Genomic DNA, 21,463 nt, shown 5'->3' with positions numbered 1-21,463 from the left:
TTTAACTATTGAAGCAGCTCTGTGTACAACGTTTACTTCAGGCATCGTGGCGGGCAGCTGTGCGGCGTCCAAGGACCCCGTCAGTTAGCTTGCTACCTAACCGAAGAGGACCGCTCGGCGGCAGACGTCTATCGGCATAAATGTGATTGTTTCCCGGCGGCGCACAGCCACAGCTTCTGCGCGGCCCGAAACAACGTTGGCTCACGTTCATTCCCCGTCGGAGAGGAGCGAAAACTTCCCCGACTTAAAAGACCCAACCGAGGGGCTTTTCTGGATACTTTTACAGCCTCCTTTTTGCGACTAAGTGGGAATCCCTGACGCTAAAGGCCCGAAGCTAGCCGAATTAGCCGGCTGCTAGTTGATGTTTTCGCGCAAGGATTTTTGAAAATCACCGACTTTGCAGACGTTTTGAATATCTTGGGGTGTCTGGTAAAGGTTTTGTGATCTTCTATGTAAGGTTTTTGTTGGAAGGAGACACAGGGATGACTCCGAAGCCAAGTTGTCAACAAGAGCTCGCGGCGGACTAATTGATGGTCGCAAACATCCAAGACAGGGCAGTCCTCACCGCGTAGACCACCGACACATCTACAGGACTATATTAACCGACCAGGGGTCTTCTATCCAGCTGACGTTTTTTTTTTAACCCCGTCCAACTCCCCCGAGATGGAGGACCGCGACAATATGGACTACTTCTACCAGCAGGTGCTGCAGAAGGATGTCACCCGCCGGTTGCAGGTCGGCCAGGACCTCATCGACTACCTGAGCGACCCTTCTCGCTCGCCTGATGTGGAGCAGGACAAAGCCCGGCTCGACAAGACCATCGACGAGCTCACCGGTTGGGTCAACTCCAGCAATTTCAAGGTAAAAGCAAAGAAGTGTTTAAATTTGATCCAGAGTGCATTCTTTTTCTTACATCACTATCGGAACCAAAACAATTAAGGGGATTTTTGCATTAGGAAAGTGGCCCAGTCCTTATAAAGCATTTCATCCCCCCCCCAGTCCATCATCACATGCTCCTCTCATCACTCATTGCTGGAAAAAAAAAAACAGTGCTATGCTTCCTGTTTTGGACAAACATTGTTCACTGGGATCTAATTTTCCATTAGTGGCATGAATTAAACATGATTTCATGCTTTTGACGGAACCCATTGTCAGGATGCAGACACCCCCCCTCCCCTGTATAGGATGGGGGAGGTGTCATGGGAGAACTCCATCCTCGCGGCGCTTTCTGTGTCCCTCTTGATGCTGACTTGGCATCCACGTTGTGTGCCATATCAAGTGGAAAACCCCCCCGACTAAAACTGGAAAAATGATTCATTTTGCCAGAATCAACACTCCCATCCTGACCGCCAGTCAAAACATTCCCCAATCTCGTTTTAACTCGATAAATGACATCTGCACTGATTTGCTTCGAACAATATTTCATGGGGTCAACGGACAAATTATTTTCAATGGGTAAAATTGGCTCACGTTCATGTTGATAAATGGAAATGAAATCACATTTAGTCTTATGGCTGTTTCGCCCCAAGTTGGGAGGAAGCACAAGAAGACATTTGAGGAAATGAAAAATGGTTCAAAATGAGAACTTGTGTTTCTGTTCAACAAAGCGCTCCAGTGGAAAAATCGTGTCGTACAGCTTCTGGTGAGAGAATACATAATCCGTCGTTCCAGCTGTTGGACACGCCTTCCACCTCAGACTCGACAGTAACCGCAGACTCGGCTAAAAACACGAGAGGCGATGAAAAGTGACAAGGGCGGATTCGACATTTATCGGAGGACGAGGCGACTGTCACCTCTGGCTGTCAAGATGGCGTGAGAGGCCGTGTTGGCACTCAGGGCCGATCCGTGTTGGGATGCAAGGTCACTGTCCGCATGTGACAACGCCAGTCTGCATTAAACAGTCGTTAATCTCGCTATCATGCTAACAAAGCTAATAAAGCAAGTGAGAGCATTATGGTTTTGGTGAGCAGCTGTTGTTTTACGTCACGACGGAATCGGATTACGCAAGCTGGCAAACATTCGCACGATTATAGCACAAAGTGGTCTCTCTGGACTTTTTGTGTGGACCCCCCCCAACTCTAATTCTGCTCACCAATTAGCAAACTAAGCCGACGTACGTCGCCTGCACAAAGAGGCCATTGATTCCCGACAGAATATTCCAGCATTCTTCAAGGTTTTTTTTTTTTTTGGAATCACGATTGTGTGTGTAAATATTTGGACTGTAGACCTCATCGACCCGCTTACCTGCTTCAAGGAGGCTTTTGACTAAAATAGGCAAGGGGTTTCTGCGTTCAGACCGCTGAAGTTTTTAAGAGTCACGATGGCTCACGCAATGCCAAGACAAGCATTCCACTCCATGTGTGCGGATGGGATCCCCATAAAAAAAGTGCAATGGTGGAAAAAGTCGACTGCGCCACGCCAGATGGGAAAGCAACCCCCCCCCTCCTCCTCCACATGTGGCTGATTTAAAATAAATGGCTTGAATGTTCACCAATGAGTTTCTTCTGTTTGTTTTGACAGGTGGCGGTGTTGGGCATCGACATCTGCTCTGCTTTCGTGGACCGCCTTGGCGAGCGCTTTCGGGGTCACCTGGGCACAAGTAAGCCAATCCGCCCAAATCTGTGTCATTTAATTCACACAGTCAAGTTAACATCACGAGTGAAAAAGTCTTTGGGTCTCGTTTCGATCACAACAATTCGTGGACTTTTGCTGTCAGTGCCTGTCAAGATGTCCTCGCCGTCTGTGTAGGCCACCCCGGCGGCGCCTGTCATAAACACTCGTTCCGCCGCGTCACTTTTATTTCTGTTTTCTCAAAAAGCTTGACACCCTGTCGTTCGTTTCTCCGCAACCGCTCCCAAACACCGGCTTGGCACACGAAGACATCATCCGGTGCAACTAAGTGCATCGTATTGATCTTGAAAAACATTTGCTGGGCTCCTTTTACCGACGTTGGCTGAAAAAGAAGCGATTAAACAATCGGAGCGTCCGCCTTTTAAGCCCGTGATGCAACACAACAAGGCTTTTAAAGCGCTCATTATTTGTCTTTGTCGTCATGACAACTCACTGTTATGCAAGCACACGGACAGCAAAAGCAGGGATGACGTCGTCTCGCTTCACAACACGCCTACTGACTGTCATCTGCAAGATGTCCACTTGGGGCCACTCCTCATTGTTTTTCCTCTCGCAGTCCTGCCAGCCCTGGTGGACCGGCTGGGCGACAGCAAGGACCAGGTCCGGGAGAACAGCCAAGCGCTCATCCTTCGCTGCATGGAGCAGTCGGCCTCGCCCATGGTAAAGCTCTCGTCCGGCAAGCGCCCACATGAAGACGAACGCTCCGACTGACTCATTTGCAGAAGCCGTAAATCATTTCAATCAACAACATCTTCCGACCACTAACTGAATATATTGGGTCAAAAGTGACCGAATGGTGGATTAGAATCTATTTTAAAAGGCATTTGAATATTACGACAGTGTTGGTCATTTGTTACATTTAGCTGTTATATTTTATGTATGATCTTCCAAAAGATAATTATAGTGATATAAAAAAAAAAAAGCTTCACTGAGCGCCCTCTTTTGGCCTCCCCTGGTAGTAGTTTGCATCTCCTGGCCATATGCGCTGCCAATTGTCACCAATGTGAAGAGAGTGGCTCTTAATCTTCTCAGAGACCGGCCGCAATTTTTTTGCTCATTGCGCTCTCGCTGTCCCTGCAGTACGTTTGGGAAAGACTGGTGCCCGCCTTCAAACACAAGAACTTCCGGAGCCGAGAAGGACTCTGCCTTTGCCTCAGTGCCACGCTCAGCTCGTAAGTCGGATTTTTTTTTTTAAATCACTTCTTGGGACGAATAGCATGATGTACTTGTCCCCCGCAGTTGTGTTGAAAGTATGTCATGTTCCGTGGGCTCGCGTAGCGTCGCCCTCTGGGATGAATCCTTTTTAATTTCTCCCAAAAAAAAATCAGTTCTACAAAAGTCTGCCGCCTATTAACAACCACTGGAGTGCTCACACGATCTCCTGGGCGAAATTGCCAAACATAACATCACCACCCCCTCCTCAGCTTAGAGGCACTTTGACCACAAAGGCAGAAATTTGCTGAGGCGGCATTTTCTCCCCATTTCTTGTCGTTTATATCTCAGCTACTCACGCTAAGCGCCGCCACATGATACTGCTGCCCTGCGTTACTCGAGCTGCTGCGCCACGCCAGTCATCATTGGCAGACAGCGGCGAACGAGTCATGGATGCTTCACAAAGAAAAGCGTTTTCTTCGTGGCGCTCAATGTGAAGCACAGAGAAACGCTTTGCAGATGTTTCTCACGAACTGTGTCACCTCGCAGATGGAACACAGCGGCCTACTAGAGCGGAGCCGCCGACGCTAGCGCCTTTATGCTAATAGTTTGCGGCGGCGTGCGAGCTGTCCAGTGAGCACCGTAAATCACTCGATGGGTTTATACCATTCTGATGACAAATACTTTGAAATAAATAGGTCAAAATATGCAAACGTCATTTAAAAATGTAATAATAAATATTGAAATGGGAAAATGTGAGAATGTTTTCGTTTTCATTCGCCATTATGTGTGTCGCAGGTATGGCGCCCAGAACCTGAGCCTGAGCAAGATCGTTCCTCATCTGTGCACTCTGTCGGCGGACCAGAACCCTCAGGTCAGAGCGACAAAATGCCATGATGAGGGTTATTAGCACCGAGTTGCGCTTTTTTGTTTTGGGAGGGGGTGGGCTTACCAGTCCTTTTAGCCCTAAAGCTGAAATCTGCTGCCGTCATCTACCCGGTGATAATCCACCCGCGCTCTGTCCCTACCAATCAGCGTCGTGGACGCCCGCCCCTCACTTGCCCCTTCGCAACGACATCCAGCCGTCCAATCGCAGCCGTGCAATAAAACCAGTAAAGGTTCCCTGCAGGGTTTTTTTCTAATGTGTTTTCTTCACAAGTGCACTTAAGGATGCAAGACTAAAAACAAAGATGGCAAGTGACACAATTAAATCTACAAAACCTCATAATCACACTGTACACATTTTTTGCCTACAAAAAAATATATATTTTTTAACTCTTGACTAAAAAGATCCCGAGTATTATGGGCGTCATGTTGAAACTTTGACAACCTCCTCGTTTCATGTCAATGACTCTCTACCAAGCTCTGCAGTGCTCCTGTTTTGGTTAGCAAAGTATTCACCAGCATGTCCGCTTGCCAACGCTAACCGCTCTGAATTGCTCTGTGCAGGTACGAGAGGCCTCCATCACAACCATAGTGGATATTTACCGGCACGTCGGCGAGAGGGTACGAGCCGACTTGGCGAAGAGAGGACTGCCTGCCGCGCGGTCAGTTGTTTTCTCACACGCACGCACACACAAGCGAGCGAGCACGAACCGTTCGCTCGGTCCCAGGCCATGCCATGCGCCACTCTGCCCTTCACAGAGACGCTTTTTGTCCCGAGCACAATGCTGACTGTCGCTGGTCGGGTTGGAGGAAGGGGGGGGGGGGTGACATGTGTCCTTTAGTCACCCTGCTTACACGGAGAGATGCATGACTTTAAAAACAAAATGACACAGAAAAAGTGCAAGTGTCAACTCTCAACTCATGCCGGGTTGAAGTTCCGCTGACGCTATCACGTATCAACTTGAAAAGCTTTGCATCGGATAAGGCCGAGAACGAGAACGCCGCATCTTGCATTTTGAGCTTGTGTTGGGATCGGGAGTTGTCAATGCTCGTTTGGTGGGGGCGGGGCTCATTTTGAGAACTTGTTCACATCTGCCAAACTGCTGCCCTGTTGTCAAGTTGGCTGCCAAGTTTGCCGCAGACACGGATCACCGTTACGCTGTCTGTAAATGTGGATTTGGGGATGAGGCAAACGTGAAGAAAGCACACGGGGTGAGGCGAGACACACATGGCTCTCCAGCCCCTCCCCCCTCTGTGTGTGTGCGTGTGTGTGGGGAGGTTATGTAAAGGGTAAGGCGATCTGCTGGCTGCTTATCACACGCACAAACCTTGGCTTGACTGTGCACCCCCCTAGCGTGATTGACACATCCAGAACGCATGTAGAACAGTAGGTGGTGCTTTGTTGCGTGTTCGCTCCCCCCAACCTTGCTTCCCCCCTCCCTTCGGAGAGCCACTGCACCATGTTGGATACAAAGAGCTGAAGAACGGAGGGAGTCACCGGCTCGGCGCCCGACGGGGGGAATTACGGAGCGCAAATCGGGAGCCCGTTCTCTGTTTGGCAATTGAATATGCAGACGCAAGGAAGTGGAATCCATTTCGCGCGTCGGAACACAAGCGGTGAGACGAGCGCGCCTCAGCCCCAGGCGTGTTGTGCTTCTATTTTTGTCATACATGTGCGAGCCGGCGGGGCGCCGTCCGTCCATCTTGTGTTGTCGACACACCCACCACGAGAGACGCTCACGTGCGACGCCAAGAGAAGCGAGAATAACAAACAGATCTGTTTCCCTGGGCTTAACCTTCCTTCTCTTCTCGCTCCAGGTTGCAGACCATCTTCGCTCGCTTTGATGAAGCTCTGAATTCGGGCAACATGGCTCTCAGCCCCAGTCACGGTCAGTGTCTCATTTTATTTACTTGGCTGGGCGACGCCCACCATTTTGTTGAGTCATGTCAGGGAGATTTTCCTCTTGTCATGTGTGTGCGTTTCTGTGTGTGTGTGTGTGTGTGGGGGGGGGGGGGGCTTGACAATGTGCTCTTGTGATTGTGTCGCCCAACTGCCATGTAATCGGACCTAACAGGATTAATGGTTTTGTGTGTGTGCGCGCAGCAGTACAGTGCGTGACCTTTCCTTTGTCCAAGTATAAATAGAATCCACGTTCAGTTTTTATTTTATTGTTTTTATTTATTCACTACTATTTGATTATTTTTTTCGTATATTAACACAATTTTAGGTCTTTTTTTTTTTTTTGTTAGACAGCAAAACTTGAATACTTCTGCATATTTCAAACGTCAAATTTGTTCGCCGAATGAATTACATCCTTGTTCCGGAGTTGTCGGCGTCTATATCGCAGCCTTCACCTTGTTTACTCGGAGCGGCTGTTTTTGAAGATGCCGTCGCCGGTGGCAACTGGACGGAGACGGGGGGGCAGGCAGAGTGTGTTTACTTTGAACTCGGGCAGCTGCGTAGCTGCATATCGCCTCGCTCGGGTATTAACCGGCACGTGCGTCCAAATCGTTAGAATCCAGGAGAACTGTACCGCACACCTTCGTTGAGGTATCGAGCTGAACTTGACGAGGGAACGCCGTCATCGCCCTCTTCGAAAAAAAGAAGTTGACCGAGATCTCGTCACTTAGCCGGTCAGTAAGTCGGGTCGCCGCTTCTCCCGCCTGTCGCCTCCTCGTCCCCATTCAGCATGACGGATGCCGAAGGGAAGGAGGGCACGACAGCGAAGGAGGCGGCCCGGATTCGAGCAAGCTCCAGCCGTGGCTTTTGGGAAAGATGGCGGCCGTAAGCGCGTCTTGGTTAATCCCAATTGTCGCTGGCACCCGGACAAAAGATGGCCATGGTGCGCTTTTCCACAAAAATCCGATTAAGCTCACCACTAAAGTGGTGCCATATTTTTATGATTACGATTGTGCCGTGTTGTGTGAAAAGGAAAAGGATTTTCCGTTACGCTTCTTTAGCAGGACCTCTGCCGATGCATCCGCGCGTTTGTCGAATTGAATATTATTTATCATCTTCCATGAAAGATTGATAGATTTGGAAGAATTTGAAGATAACCACAATTTCTGTCAAAAGCAGTAATCGTCACAATATAAAATTCCCATGCTATAAAACCTCCGGATTTTATCGCCGCCTTTAAACCTTAAATCGTTTTCTGGAAAATCACTTGATTGTTGTTATTCAGAAAAAGTCAGTCTTGCGTCTTTTTTTTTTTTTCTGAAATGATAGCTGTCAGGCCACAAAAAGAAAAAAAAATCGACGTACAAGCCAAACACATTTGTCGCCTTGCAAAGTGACCGACCACATCTTTCCTGGCCTGCATACTTTTGATGTTGACACTGACTTCGCTTACTTTGCGTCCACAGCACACACACACACACACACACACACACACATTTGCAGACAATCTCATTGTGCTCCAATGCCTCGGCAGCGCTGCGAACGGAAAGCGTGACCCCGTTTCCAAGGCCGGGCGGGTTGCCAGGGGAAATCTGTGCTCTGAATATTACGCTTTATTCCCCGTCGCCCTCAAATGATACCTGTCTGTCTGTCACTATGAATCCAGGCTCATATTTTGTCAGGAGCTAGCAGGCAATGCTATTTTTCTTCTCGTGTTGATTGCAATGCATCCATTTTGGGTCTTTCAAAACAACGCATCCTTGTGATCGCAGCCGCCTATTAGTTTCCCTGTGATCTCACACGTTGCCACGGCAACCGTGTGTGTGCTTGTTGCCTGGTCCTCGCTCATCCTTACCACCCCCTCATTTCCTGTCTTTTTTTTTTCTTCGCCCTTTGTCAACAATTGTGGACGAGGGTCTGACAGCAAACATTTTTTTATACATACATACAAAACACGGTCACCCACATAATTGTGTCGCTTTTTGTCATTTGTTATTCAACGACCCTCTCCTCCAATCTTACGTCGAGACTGTTGCCTGTTGTGCGCTGACAATGCTAATGAGGTTAGCTTAAATAGAAACTGACAGAAACCCTGTTAAAATTCCCTGCGTGCGTTCGCGTGTGCTGCCTCCGCACTGGCTGCAACGGGATGATGTCACCTCTCATCCCATTGGCTGTTCAAATGCTGGCCGAGAGCAAAGGGAGGGGACCGGGAGAGCGAGAGGAGGGAAAGAAAATGCCGGTGCTCGCAGGGGCGGAGGGTTTCTCTTTTTGGGGGGCCGCGTCGCTGTTAGCCCGGCGGTCTTTGTGAGGCGAGGGTCCGGCAGAAGGGGGGGGCACCTGCCAGCGTGCCCACCTCTCTCCAGAATGAGGAAACTGATCTGTCAGCGCATCTGCGACTGTGAGTGTGGAGGCGGACCCGGGCGTTGTTTGCTTGCTCCTTTGAGGTTTTCATGTGCCGGTCAGCTAATGAATGAGCAAAGGTGCCGGCGGCTTCGGTGCATTTGTCGTCCTCCGTCTTCATTGTCACATGACTCCGGGCCAGCTAGCCCGATAACCGCCATCGTTTGTGTTATTGTTGCAATCGTGTCACTGTCAAAATGGAGCCATTGATTTTTAGTATCGACATGCATGCGAAAAGACAAACTAACCGCTTTGGCCGTCCCCGCAGATCGAAGTTTCGATGATGACGACAGTGTGGATGGGAACCGCTCGTCATCCTCGGGGTTCAAAGTCCCCAAAGTCCCGAAGAAGACTGCCGAGCCGGCGGCGGCCCGACGGCCCAGTGCTACCGGAAAGCTAGGTTAGCATGCCGCTCCTTTTGAAATATGATAATTTCCTTAGCTTCAAGCTAACAATCAAGCGCCTTTCAACCGTTCTTCTTCCATGTAATTATTGTGCCCATATAGAATTGATCAAATGCTAACATGCCATGGATTGCTAAAGATTATTCCTCTTGAGCGCTAACCGGGATGCTAACGTGCTAACACCCGGTGACATTGCAGGGTCCAAAGAAGCCGCCGGGGCTATGGACGAAGAGAACTTTGTCAAAGCCTTCACAGATGTCCCAACTGTCCAGGTACATTGACGTCTTCTCAAAAGAAGACAAAAACCTTGTAGCCCTCGTTGAGGCTTTTGATTCTTAAAACAAACTCTTCTTTTAGATCTACTCCAGCAGAGATCTGGAGGACAACCTCAACAATATCCGGGAGATCTGCTCCGATGACAAGCACGACTGGGACCAGCGGGCCAACGCCGTAAGGAATCGCCATCGTTGTTTGCCGGCCCCACGTTTATTCCGGGGGTTGTTTTTGAAGGTGTTTAATTTTCATGTCATCAGATGAAGAAGATCCGCTCCCTGCTGGTGGCCGGCGCCACCTCCTACGACTGCTTCTACCAGCACCTCCGCCTCTTGGACGGCGCCTTCAAGCTCTCGGCGAAGGATCTCCGATCCCAAGTGGTCCGGGAGGCCTGCGTCACCGTGGCGTAGGTCTCACTCACCCGTTCGATGTTATCGCAAAATCTAAAGATGCCATCTGCACACGTAGACATCTCTCCTCCGTGCTGGGCAACAAATTTGACCACGGCGCCGAGGCCATCGTCCCCGTCCTCTTCAACCTCATCCCCAACTGTGCCAAAGTCATGGCCACCTCTGGCGTGTCAGCCATTCGCATCATTATAAAGGTACGTCAAATCGAAAAAAAGACACTCCCAAAATACAAAATCGGTTCTAAAATTGTCGTTTCTTCCAGCACACTCACGTCCCGCGACTGATCCCCTTGATCACCAGTAACTGCACCTCTAAGTCGGTGGCCGTTCGGAGGTGAGACCACGTCGAGGTACTCGACCAAAATGACTTGAGGCTAATCCAAAATGGTGCTCGCCAGGCGCTGTTATGACTTCCTGGACCTTCTGCTGCAAGAGTGGCAGACGCATTCGCTAGAGAGGTGAGCGGGGGGAGCCACATGGGCAGAAGTTTTGGGACACCTCGCCAGCTCACACAGGATTTGGAAAATTTTTACTGTGCTATATTATAAGCGGGATTCTTTTTACATAGTTAACGCACAACCCTCCATTGCAGGCACACGGCTGTTTTAGTGGAAAGCATCAAGAAGGGAATTCGAGACGCCGACTCAGAGGCGCGCGTCGAAGCCCGCAAGTAAGCCACGCTCGGAAATGTTTTGGTTCGAGGAAACCCGAGTTCTCATCATGTCCTCATCTGTTTACCCGCTTCTGCTTCAGGGCGTACTGGGGTCTGAGGAACCACTTCCCGGGCGAGGCGGACGCGCTTTACAACTCTTTGGAGCCGTCGTACCAGCGCACCTTGCAGTCGTGCCTGAAAAGTTCGGGCAGCGTGGCTTCGCTGCCTCAAAGCGACCGCTCGTCGTCGTCTTCGCAGGAGAGCCTCAAGTAAAGCAGAAAATACATTTGAGCAAAACTTCTTTAAATGGGACAAAAATATTTGCTTGCTTAAAATGAATATTCTCTTGCTTGCACAGTCGGCCGCTGTCTTCGAAATGGTCGGCAGCTCCGGGGCGAGGTGAGTCCACATGCACATTTGCCGATGCAACACACACACACACGCGGAGAACATCATCCCTTTCATTGTCACGCTCTTTTACATCCCATCTATTTATTTTTGTACGGTGATTCCTGCACGTGTTTGGATTATTTTTTTTTGTCATGAACACTGCTCCCCCCTCCCCACCCCGGCCGGCACCCCAACAGTCTGTGCGGGTTCAAAAGGCAGCGGGTCGTTGTCGGCGGCCTCCCTGCAGCGCTCCCGCAGCGACGTGGACGTGAACGCCGCCGCCGTGGCCAAGCAGCGGCACGCGGCGCCGACGCCAAAGGGGCCCAGCCGCCTGCCCCCCGGCTCCTACGCCTCACTGGGTAAGGGCGGCTGTCAATCAAGGCGGCGGCCAATCGGAGAGCAGCCGGGGGACGACACGAGGGCTCCTCGTTTGCTGTTGTCTCCTCCATTTCCTGACGCTTGCGCTTTGCATGCCACGCGGTTGGAATCATTCGTGCGTTCCTGCTCGCCGAGTCGCTAAATGCAGATTTCAGTGTTTCAGTGCATGTTTGAACATCTATGACACGATCGCCACCAAAGTTACTAACTCGCACTTCTCCTTTCTCTTCTCCACTTTCATTCCTTTCATGTTTTTTCTCCCTTGCGTTCACTTTTTTTCAATTCTTCCTCCTTTCCTCATTTCTTTTCCAACCTCCTCCCTCGCTCCTGTAAAGATGATGCCTCTGATAAAACGGATGGTAAGATCATCTCTTTCTCCTTCCGCCTCTTCTTCCCTTCACCCACTCCAACTCCCTTTGTGTGACTGCACAGCGCCGCCTGCTGTTAATGTTTCACACTTGCGTCCTAATTCACATCATTGACTCGAATTACAATCGGGGCTCGGAAACGTTGTTTGTCACATTAATTCCATTCGCGCTAACGCTAAGCGCGATCTGTCCATGTTGGCACGTGTGTGATTCAAGCGTGTTGCTTCCTTGCAGGTCGCGTGCGGACCAAGCAGCCCTTGACGGCCGCCACCAGCGTCTCCGCCCAGGTGGACTCGAGGGGACGCAGCCGCACCAAAATGGTCTCCCAGTCGCAACGTACGTCACCTTCGTCACGGCGCATCTCTCAAAGTGTGAAACTGGCAGCGTGTGTGTGTGTGTTTTTGGTGGGGTCACTTTTTGTATCTGTTAGGCTCACGGCAGTGGCCATGTTTTTGTGCCTTCAGGTTCCGACGAATCCGATTGCACACCAGGTATTTTGTGTGTGGGTGTCGGATACACAATGTCAAAATGTGTGTGTCTTGCTGTGTGTGGGAATAGTGGCCCACGCGCTAAGCTCTCATTCAGGTGTTTTTGTGCAAACGAGTGTTTTTTTTTTTAATATCAATTCAGTGGAACCTCTGAGGTCCCATAAGAAACTAATCTTAATAGTCATAACTTTTTCTGTTCATATGGATTAAGATAGGGCATAAGGTTCAACCACTATTTTTTTTTTTTTTTGAAAAAAGTAGATGCCAAGTATGTTAATGTTTTTTATCTTATTTTTTTGTAGAATTTTTTTTCTCTACTTTTATGTTTGCTTCTGGTTATTTAGAGAATTTTTGTATGTTAACCATGGTTTTTTTTTAGATTTCTTTTCTACATTTATGTTTGCTTCTGTTTTTTTAGTGAATTTTTATAATAGGTCAACCACTGCTCGTTGGTTTTTTCTTTTTAAACAGCTATTTAATTTATTTTTTTCATATTTTTGCACATTTTACTTTAGAGGTTCCACTCTGTTTGTGCGTGTGTTTTTTTGCATGCAATGTTTCACCACCGCGCTTTGGTGTGGAACACAAAAACATGGTTCCAAACTCTCCGAGCAGCTTTAGCCAGTTAGCCAAATGGACCAACTGGACCGTCCGCTCATCGTGCATGTACAAGTGTATTTATTTATTTATTTATTTTCCTCATGGTGTGGACCAGCTTCGCTTCGATGTCCCGACACGCACCACTCGCCCTCCTCCTCCCATCCAGCTCTACCATTTCGTGGCCTTCTCATTGTTATTCTTATGAAATTCAACCGTACCACGGAGGCGCGTTCTGAACATTTCCCATCTTGTTTTTCAACCTCATCATTCACCTTAGTTTAATCTGCTGTCCCCCCCCCCCCCCTCCCCTCCTTCCGCGGCTCAGGATCTCAGTCAGCTACCCCCGCCGGTGGTAAGAGCCTTAATGCCTCCTTGTTGTCCTTATTAGCCACTTTTCTACCAAGCATTGATAGTCACCTCAAGCTCGTCCTCTTCCTCACGACCCGGTCAAAGCATGATGGGGTGCTCGTAGGGATCACTTACCACTGGGCAAATCGGGGTGGCAAAAACGAAACATTATTCACCAGAATCCACTTCTTAACAATTGATGCATTCTGTTGCTAACCAAAACAGCAGCCCAAATTAGTGGCGGGATGCCTGGTATGTGTCTGTGTGGCAACCGTCCTCATTTGTCTGTTTTCCTGGCTGACGGAAAGTTGGCTTGCACTCATGACGTGATGGGCACATTACTATCAGTATTGTTGATTTGCGTTCACCTAACTCGATGTCCTTTCTTCCTAAAGCGGGAAGCCGCAGCGGCTCGCCCGGCCGCGTGCTGACCACCACGGCGCTCAGCACCTTGAGCTCGTCGGCCCATCGGGTGCTACCAGGGACCGCCGGGGACGGGCGCAGGAGGAGCCGCATCCCTCGAAGCCAGGGCTGTTCCAGAGATTCTTCCCCCACCCGCTTGTCAGTCGGTGAGTGCCAGAAACAATTCTTTTTTTTTTTTAATTATTAGCTAATATGGCCGTTGTATCCCCAGCGTGAGGACTATTCAGACTAAAATCTCAAGTCAAATCTGTCCAAAAAAAAAAAAAACGTCTTTTCTGGGATCTCAAAAGTTTGCACACCCTTCCGCTCCCTGTCTGCCCTCCTTTCTCTTTCCACCTCCCGCTTCACCAGCTCCCTCCAGTTTGAGTTCCGTCTACAACGGCGCCAGCAGAGGAGGTAAGGGTGTACCCCGGAACCGCCTCGCCCACCCCGCTCACTGTCTAAGCCTTTTTATCCGCCATCTCGATTCAATCTCTAACGCCGCGACGCGGCCGCATGATCCTCGCGTCTCCGTTTTAACGAATGAGCCTTCCGCTCGACGCCGTTTCATCTTCATCTCTGCGATTAAGCCGGCAATTAACCGACTGGCTGGACATCCATTGAGGTGCAATCAAGCACTTCCTCCCTCCCTCCCTCCTCCCCAACTTCCTTGCCGCTATCAACTTCAATTCATCTCACTTTCTTTGTCCCCTGTTCGCGACGCCCAAAAGCAATTATGCAGGATGAACGTGTTCGTCAATGTGAGCACGGCAAACTTTTCCGGAGATCAATAGCGAAGCAAAAAGTGACAAAAGCAAGGAAGAAAGTCCTTCTTTGGTATTGCTAGTCTGATCTCGCCGAAAGTTGACGCGTGCTCACATTCCTTCCTTCATGTGTGTCACATTCTCCTCCGCCTCCTTTTTTCCCTCACATTTGTCCTCTCTTTCTCTCTGTCTCTCTCTCTTTGTCTTTCACACTCATCTCCCTCTTTTTTGCCGCACTCTCGATCCCCCTCGGCTCAGCCCGGGGCAGCCGCATCCCCCGGCCCAGTATGAGTCAGGGCTGCAGCCGAGAGGCCAGCAGGGAAAGCAGCCGGGACACCAGCCCCGTACGCTCCTTCACGCCCCTCGGTGAGTAGCGGTAGCCGGCCCCCCCGATTGCCCCGCCCCGGAGGATTGACAGCAAAACAACCCAAATCACTTGCACGTTTTTTTTTTCTTTCCGCTCAACGGCGTTAGCATGGAGCAGCGCAGGGGAGGGGCTAATGTAAATTGTGTGTGTGTGTGCGTTTGAATCTGGGTTGCAGCCACGCGGAGCTACTCTCGCTCCACGGGAGCTCTCCACACACCCGACGCTTTCGGGGCCGCAGGTGAAGGCTGAGTACTTGCACTTGTTTTCCGTACCGCAAGCAAGCGGTCAGCCTTGATTTCCCATCTTTTTCTTTTGGTTGCTCCTGGACTTTTCTGTTTCCCTCTTCTTGCCTTTTGTTGTTTTTGGTTCATGTTTGCATTTAGGATGGCAGCGCCTTCCAGCGGAATCGCATGTTTCCTTCCCATCATGTTACAAGCAGTGTCCCGTTTTTCTTTCAGTCGCTTTTTTTGTCCTGAAACGTCATCTAACCAATCACAACGTCAACTTACAGTTTGATCATGGATGAGTTGTCCCCGACGCCTTTTTTTTTTTTTTATTTAATAAATCAAAGCATGCAAGCCCTTCTTCCTCAATCGCTCCTGTTTTTTTTACTCATCTTCCTCTTGTCTGCCTTCTAAATAGGCTCCAGCTTCGGCATGGGTCAATCCAGCCGCCTGTCGTCCTCGGTCAGCGGCATGAGGGTCCTCAACACCGGCTCGGACGTGGAAGAGGCGCTGGCGGACGCCCTGGTAGGAAAGCCAGAATCTTGCTTGCCTGTGTGCGTGGAAACTAACCCTGCCTCTACCTCTTGTTCAATGCTGTCAGCTGTTGGGAGACATACGATCTAAGGTCAGCCTCTTTTTCCCCTGCCTTGTACTTTTAGTCCTGTCTGGTCTTGCCTTGTCGTGTGTGTGCGCGTTAACGACTCAGAAGACCGCTATAAGTACCTGGAACGTTTACTTCTTGGCCGTCTTTTTTTTTTTTCCAGGAAGGTTACTGTGGCTCATTGATGTTTATTAGCAGCGTGAGGTCACACAGGAGGAAAGCGGCTGATTCCAGCTTCATTTGCCGCATTTGTATTTTTTATGTATGCGTCACAGAAGAAGCCGGCGCGGCGGCGCTACGAGAACTACAACATGTATTCGGACGACGACGCCAACAGCGACGCGTCCAGCGCCTGCTCGGAGCGATCCTACAGCTCCAGGAACGGCGGCGCCATCCCGACCTACATGAGGCAGACGGAAGACGTGGCCGAGGTTAGTTTGTGTGTACGGAAGAGCGTCTAAATTCAAACGAGCGTTGCGTCTGATATTTGCGGACTGTCCAGGTTCTGAACCGCTGCGCCAGTGCCAACTGGTCCGAAAGGAAGGAAGGTCTACTAGGCCTCCAGGCCCTCCTGAAGAATCAGCGCACCCTCAGGTGCGCACAATATCGTGGCACCGGAACCACCACGTCAACATTCCGCCGGTTCCGTTTTTATAATCAATTTGAATTTGCAGCCGCGTGGAGCTGAAGAGGCTGTGTGAGATCTTCACTCGCATGTTTGCCGACCCGCACAGCAAGGTAAGGAGGCTTTGCATGCGGGTGTGCATGTCACAAACACGCAATCGTCACGTCATTTTTTTTTTTCCCGCCATTCTTCACTGTACCGGATTCTGCCCCCCCCCCCCCCCCCAAAAATGAGGAGACCACAGCAGCACCCCCACCTTCCCGTTATGGAACGGCCACCTTCACAACTGGTGTTTGAGGCTCCGAACGTTTTGTTTTCTCCATTTTGTGTGTAGTCAACATTTATTTTGACACTTTCGAACTCCGGGTCAATTTGACCCGCAGCAGAAGAGGCGGGTTAATCACTAAGGATGCATGACGCACACATAAAGACACAAACCGGCATGAAGACTCTTGTAACGGCATGCCACGCCTGAGTGTGCCCGTGACCTTACTGGACGGACCGTCGCTGGCCACATTGGCTTCTTCTTCCGCTTTCAAAATTGTAGAGAACTACTTAGGCTGCTTTTTTTTAACCAGCTTCACTGCGCTCCCTCTAACTCGCATGGGTCCCTTTTCCCACCCTGCCTCCCTTTTTTTTTTTTTTGCCCCTTGGATTTTTTTTGACCTTTTGACGATTTCAATGAATTTCAGCGAGACTCCGGCAGGGTGTACGGCACAGCAGAATCCGGTATAAGCTCAGCTTCCTTCAAGGTACCGCATCCCACCCCCTCCCCTCCCATCTCATTCTCCCATTTTTTTTTTTTTTTTTTTTTAATATGTGGTTCCTTCTTGGAACCTCCGTGCAAAGCGTCCCATTTCCAGACGTTTGAGTCTGCAAGGTTGTCTCTTTTGAATTCTAAGCAGTGTGTCTTTTGTGTTTCTCATCCATGCTGCTGCTGCTGTTGTTGTGGTCGCTCCTCGGAACTGCACAGAGAGTAAGTGTGTTTGTTCTCCTAATGGGACTTCAGACTGAGTACTGGTTTCCATGATGGCGCGATGGAGGAAAGGACCTCATTTCAACTGTGTGTTTTCAGGTTTTCAGCATGTTCCTGGAGACCTTGGTGGACTTCATCCTGGTCCACAAGGAGGACCTTCAGGACTGGTTGTTCGTGTTGCTCACCCAGCTGCTGAAGAAGATGGGCGCCGACCTGCTGGGCTCGGTGCAAGCCAAGGTCCAGAGGGCGCTGGACGTGACCCGGTTCGTGGAGAAAAAACACACGCACATTTAGTTAGCACCCCAGCGCTTATTTGAAAGCATCTTGTCCCCGCAGAGAGTCCTTCCCCAACGACCTCCAGTTCACCATCCTCATGAGGTTCACCGTGGACCAAACGCAGACCCCCAACCTCAAGGTAATCCGCTAGGATGTCTGCTGGCGGTAACCATGGTAACACTTGACGCAAACTCTTTTTAAGGAGGTTCTTTCAGGTATAACAACATTTGCACCTCCGCCTTTCTTTCTACATTTCTCAGACAGAACACGGTGCCCTTCCTTCCTTCCTTCCTTCCTTCCTTCCTTCCTTCCTTCCTTCCTTCCTTCCTTCCTTCCTTCCTTCCTTCCTTCCTTCCTTCCTTCCTTCCTTCCTTCCTTCCTTCCCTTCCTTCCTTCCTTCCTTCCTTCCTTCCTTCCTTCCCCCCTCCCTTCCTTCCTTCCTTACCCCCTCCCTTCCTTCCTTCCTTCCCCCCTCCCTTCCTTCCTTCCCCCCTCCCTCCCTTCCTTCCTTCCCCCCTCCCTTCCTTTCTTCCTTCCTTCCTTCCTCCCTTCCTTCCTTCCTTCCTTCCTTCCTTCCTTCCTTCCTTCCTTCCTTCCTTCCTTCCTTCCTTCCTTCCTCACTGACTTGACGCCGTGCTTCTCCTCTTTCTCTCCGAAGCCTGTGCGGAGCTCGTGTTGCGGGCGCGGCAGGGGAGGGTCCGGGGTAAAATTGTTCCCCCCCAGGGCGCGGCGCCACGCTTGCTCGCTAGACGAGCAGGCCGCCGCCTGGAGTCGCTCCTGCCAGGTCAGTGCGCTCCGGGGGGGAGCAACAGTGTGCCGCGCCGAAATCATTAAGGGGCCACGTGTGGCCTTCCTAGTACACTTAAGAAACATGAAGTTGACTTTTTTTTTTTTTCTTCCCCATTGTGTGTTGGTGGGTCATGTTGCATAACGTGTAACGCTAACTCCATGTTTGATTTCGATTGAAGTGATTTTGTCAGACCGTGTCTTTGATTTTCAGAGCCGCCGCTGTGGTTGAACGCGATTTCATGTCGCAGCGGGGCCTCGTAAGCTAAATGTTTGTGTCATTGTGATGTGTCGCGGCAGGTGAAGGTGGCCATTCTGCGGTACATCGAGACCCTGACGCTGCAGATGGAAGCTCCCGACTTTGTCAACTCCAGTGAGACTCGGCTGGCCGTCTCGCGTATTATCACTTGGACCACCGACCCCAAGAGCTCGGATGTCAGAAAGGTGCCCGGGACTATCCGCCTCGGGAAGTTTTGCGCCGCCGCTGTCATACCTAATGCGTGTTTGTGGCGTCGTAGGCGGCCCAGGCGGTGCTGATCGCCCTCTTCCAGCTCAACACGCCCGAGTTCACCATGCTGCTGGCAGCGCTCCCCAAGACCTTCCAGGACGGAGCCACCAGGCTGCTCCAAAACCACCTGAAGAACACGGGCAACATGGCACAGGTACGACGTCGTGCCGCTCCAGACCAGGCTTCGCTACATCCCAAATCTGACCTAGGTCCGTTACCTCCCCCCAGGCCACGATAGGCAGTCCTCTGGCCCGACACACCCCTCGCTCTCCAGCCAGTTGGTCCAGCCCGGTGACGTCTCCCACCAACACTTCGCAGAACACCCCCTCACCAAGGTAACACGCACACCTTGCATCTGCTTCTCAAAAGCAGCAAATGTGACTTTTGCTTGTGTGGCGGTCGGCAGTGCATTCGACTACGACACGGAGAACATGAACTCCGAGGACATCTACAGCTCTTTGAAGGGCGTCACCGAAGCCATCCAGAACTTCAGCGTGCGCAGCCAAGAAGACATGAACGACCAGCTCCAGGAGGGCGGCAGCGCCGCCGTGGACGGCCCCGTCGACGGCGGACGCACAGCTCTGGACAACAAAACTTCTCTTCTCAACACGCCCCTGCTCTCCTCCAGCCCCCGGGGTGCCCGCAAGCTCCTCTCAGACTCTCCGTACAAGCCCGGCCGCAAAGACGGCAGCATGGATGACACGGAGCGGCTCACGGACGGTAAACGGGGTGGGAAGAATTTCATTTCATTGGACCCTGGCTCAAATTTAAGCATTCTGATCCAGGAAAGTGTTTACATACATTGACATCGGTTTTGCTCGTCGGCAGAAGGCGGCATGGACCAGTCGGAGCTGATGGGCGACTTGCTGAAGGAGCTGTCTAATCACAACGAGCGTGTGGAGGAGCGCAAGGCAGCACTCAGTGAGCTGCTCAAGCTCATCCATGACAACACGCTGCAAGTGTGGGACGAGCATTTCAAGACCATCTTGCTGCTGCTGCTGGAGACCATGAGCGACAGGGAGGTACGGCCCAGCTCAGCTTTTGACCAGGTTGCATTTGGTTTGCCAAGGGACACGGATCAAATTATCTGGCACTATCCTTGAGAAATGATGCGTAATCCCCCTCCAGCCTGTGATCCGCACGTTGGCTCTACGGGTCCTGCGAGAGATTCTCAACAAGCAGCCGTGGAGGTTCAAGAACTACGCTGAGCTCACCATCATGAAGGCCCTGGAGGCGCACAAAGATCCACACAAGGAGGTAAACGAACCGTGTACAGAGGACCCCGTTTATGTGCCGCCCCGCAAGTTCAAATTTGAACATACCTGCATATTGTACAAATCCATAAATGTTGGCAATACAGTATGAGGCAAGGCTGCAATTGTCATCGGTGTGTTGGTACAGGTGGCACGGGCGGCCGAGGAGGCGGCGGCCATGCTGGCGCTGTCCATCAGCCCCGAGCAGTGCATCAAGGTCCTGTGCCCCATCATCCAGTCGGCCGACTACCCCATCAACCTGGCCGCTATTAAGATGCAGACCAAAGTGGTGGAAAGGATCCCCCGCGACGGCCTCGGAGGACTGCTGCCTGAGATCGTGCCGGGACTCATACAGGTACAAGGGAACGGCGGAATATTTGTTTAAAAAGACCAAATGCGTGAAATCACGTGATTGTGGGTGCTCAACAGGGTTATGACAACTCGGAGAGCAGCGTGAGGAAGGCCTGCGTCTTCTGTTTGGTGGCCATCTACGCCGTCATCGGCGAGGACCTCAAGCCGCACCTCAGCCAGCTCTCCAGCAGCAAGGTGAGACGGGAACTGAGGAGAAGATGAGACTCGAGTGGCTCATCAAATCAATTTTGTTGACAAAAATATAAGTATCTATATTTTTTGTACTTTCAGTTGAAGCTGCTGAACTTGTACATCAAGCGCGCCCAATCGGGCGGCAGCGAACCGCCATCAGATGGCCTATAGTGGAAACTGCGCCCTCCTGTGGCATACAGTTGGAAACGGCTGTCACTCAAGGATGATGAAAAAAAAGGTCCGTCCCATGCCCACCTCCTCATTGGCTTAAATGACCAATTGAAGCTCACTTTTTTTTGGATTAGGATTGAGTCTAAAAGGTGCTGACCGGCAGAAAAGATAAAAGTCATAAGCGGTACACAAGCAGACGTGCTTGGCTATGCATGACTCGCCGTTTATTGTTTATTTTTTGGGTTCTTTTATCCCAGTCCTAATTTTTTTTTTTTTTAAACGAATGTGAACAAAATGGCCGCCCCTTTCAAAATGATGGCAATGTGGATATGTGTCTTCTATATGAAAAAAGAAATATCCCAAATAGTCCTTCATGGGGGTGTGCACATTTTCTTATTTTTCACTTTCTTTCCCCAGCCTTGCCTTCTTTTACTCTTGTAGATTATTTTTCCTCTTTTACAGAATCAAACATGTCACTTTGTCTTTTTGCAGTCATGTAACCTTTTAGTTTGTCTGTTGTCTTATTCCGCTTTGCGTCCTCTCCACCCACATTCTGTGTATTTCCAAAGCCGTGCTTACAAACACAATAAAGAACTTGTACAGATGATCGTTTTGTTCTATTCTTTTGCGGCAACAAGTTTAATAGAAATGATTATTCATTACAGAAATTACAAATACACTTTTTG

The 21,463-nt window shown here is 50.4% G+C and overlaps 1 protein-coding gene across 2 annotated transcripts; it reads left to right on the top strand.

Moving 5' to 3' along the window:
* The first annotated feature begins 79 nt into the window (after positions 1-79).
* On the top strand, positions 80-21,382 carry clasp2 (cytoplasmic linker associated protein 2). Of its 2 annotated transcripts, XM_061267983.1 has the most exons (43): positions 80-861; positions 2,521-2,599; positions 3,188-3,291; positions 3,712-3,803; positions 4,582-4,657; positions 5,233-5,330; positions 6,487-6,557; positions 9,240-9,371; positions 9,574-9,647; positions 9,733-9,825; positions 9,909-10,054; positions 10,117-10,252; positions 10,321-10,391; positions 10,456-10,515; positions 10,650-10,727; positions 10,811-10,978; positions 11,068-11,108; positions 11,297-11,458; positions 11,813-11,836; positions 12,080-12,214; positions 12,310-12,336; positions 13,677-13,850; positions 14,056-14,100; positions 14,706-14,813; positions 14,990-15,052; positions 15,457-15,563; positions 15,640-15,663; positions 15,915-16,070; positions 16,142-16,233; positions 16,314-16,377; positions 16,957-17,016; positions 17,238-17,240; positions 17,340-17,503; positions 17,577-17,655; positions 18,603-18,746; positions 18,821-18,964; positions 19,039-19,145; positions 19,217-19,530; positions 19,639-19,832; positions 19,939-20,067; positions 20,212-20,418; positions 20,493-20,609; positions 20,706-21,382. In XM_061267983.1, the coding sequence occupies exons 1-43, from the start codon at positions 664-666 to the stop codon at positions 20,775-20,777; spliced, it is 4,632 nt and encodes a 1,543-aa protein (XP_061123967.1). In that variant the 5' UTR covers positions 80-663; the 3' UTR covers positions 20,778-21,382. The 2 variants fall into 2 exon arrangements, with proteins under 2 accessions (XP_061123967.1, XP_061123968.1); XM_061267984.1 differs by lacking the exons at positions 11,813-11,836; positions 12,310-12,336; positions 14,056-14,100; ... (1 more) ...; positions 15,640-15,663; positions 16,957-17,016 and having other exon boundaries at positions 81-861; positions 12,080-12,181.
* The last annotated feature ends 81 nt before the right edge of the window (positions 21,383-21,463 follow it).

This window comes from Syngnathus typhle, linkage group LG20, assembly GCF_033458585.1.
Source record: "Syngnathus typhle isolate RoL2023-S1 ecotype Sweden linkage group LG20, RoL_Styp_1.0, whole genome shotgun sequence".
NCBI classification, from domain to species: Eukaryota; Metazoa; Chordata; class Actinopteri; order Syngnathiformes; family Syngnathidae; genus Syngnathus; species Syngnathus typhle.
Note: the sequence above shows the minus strand (reverse complement) of the source record. Positions and strands in the feature narration are given on the sequence as shown.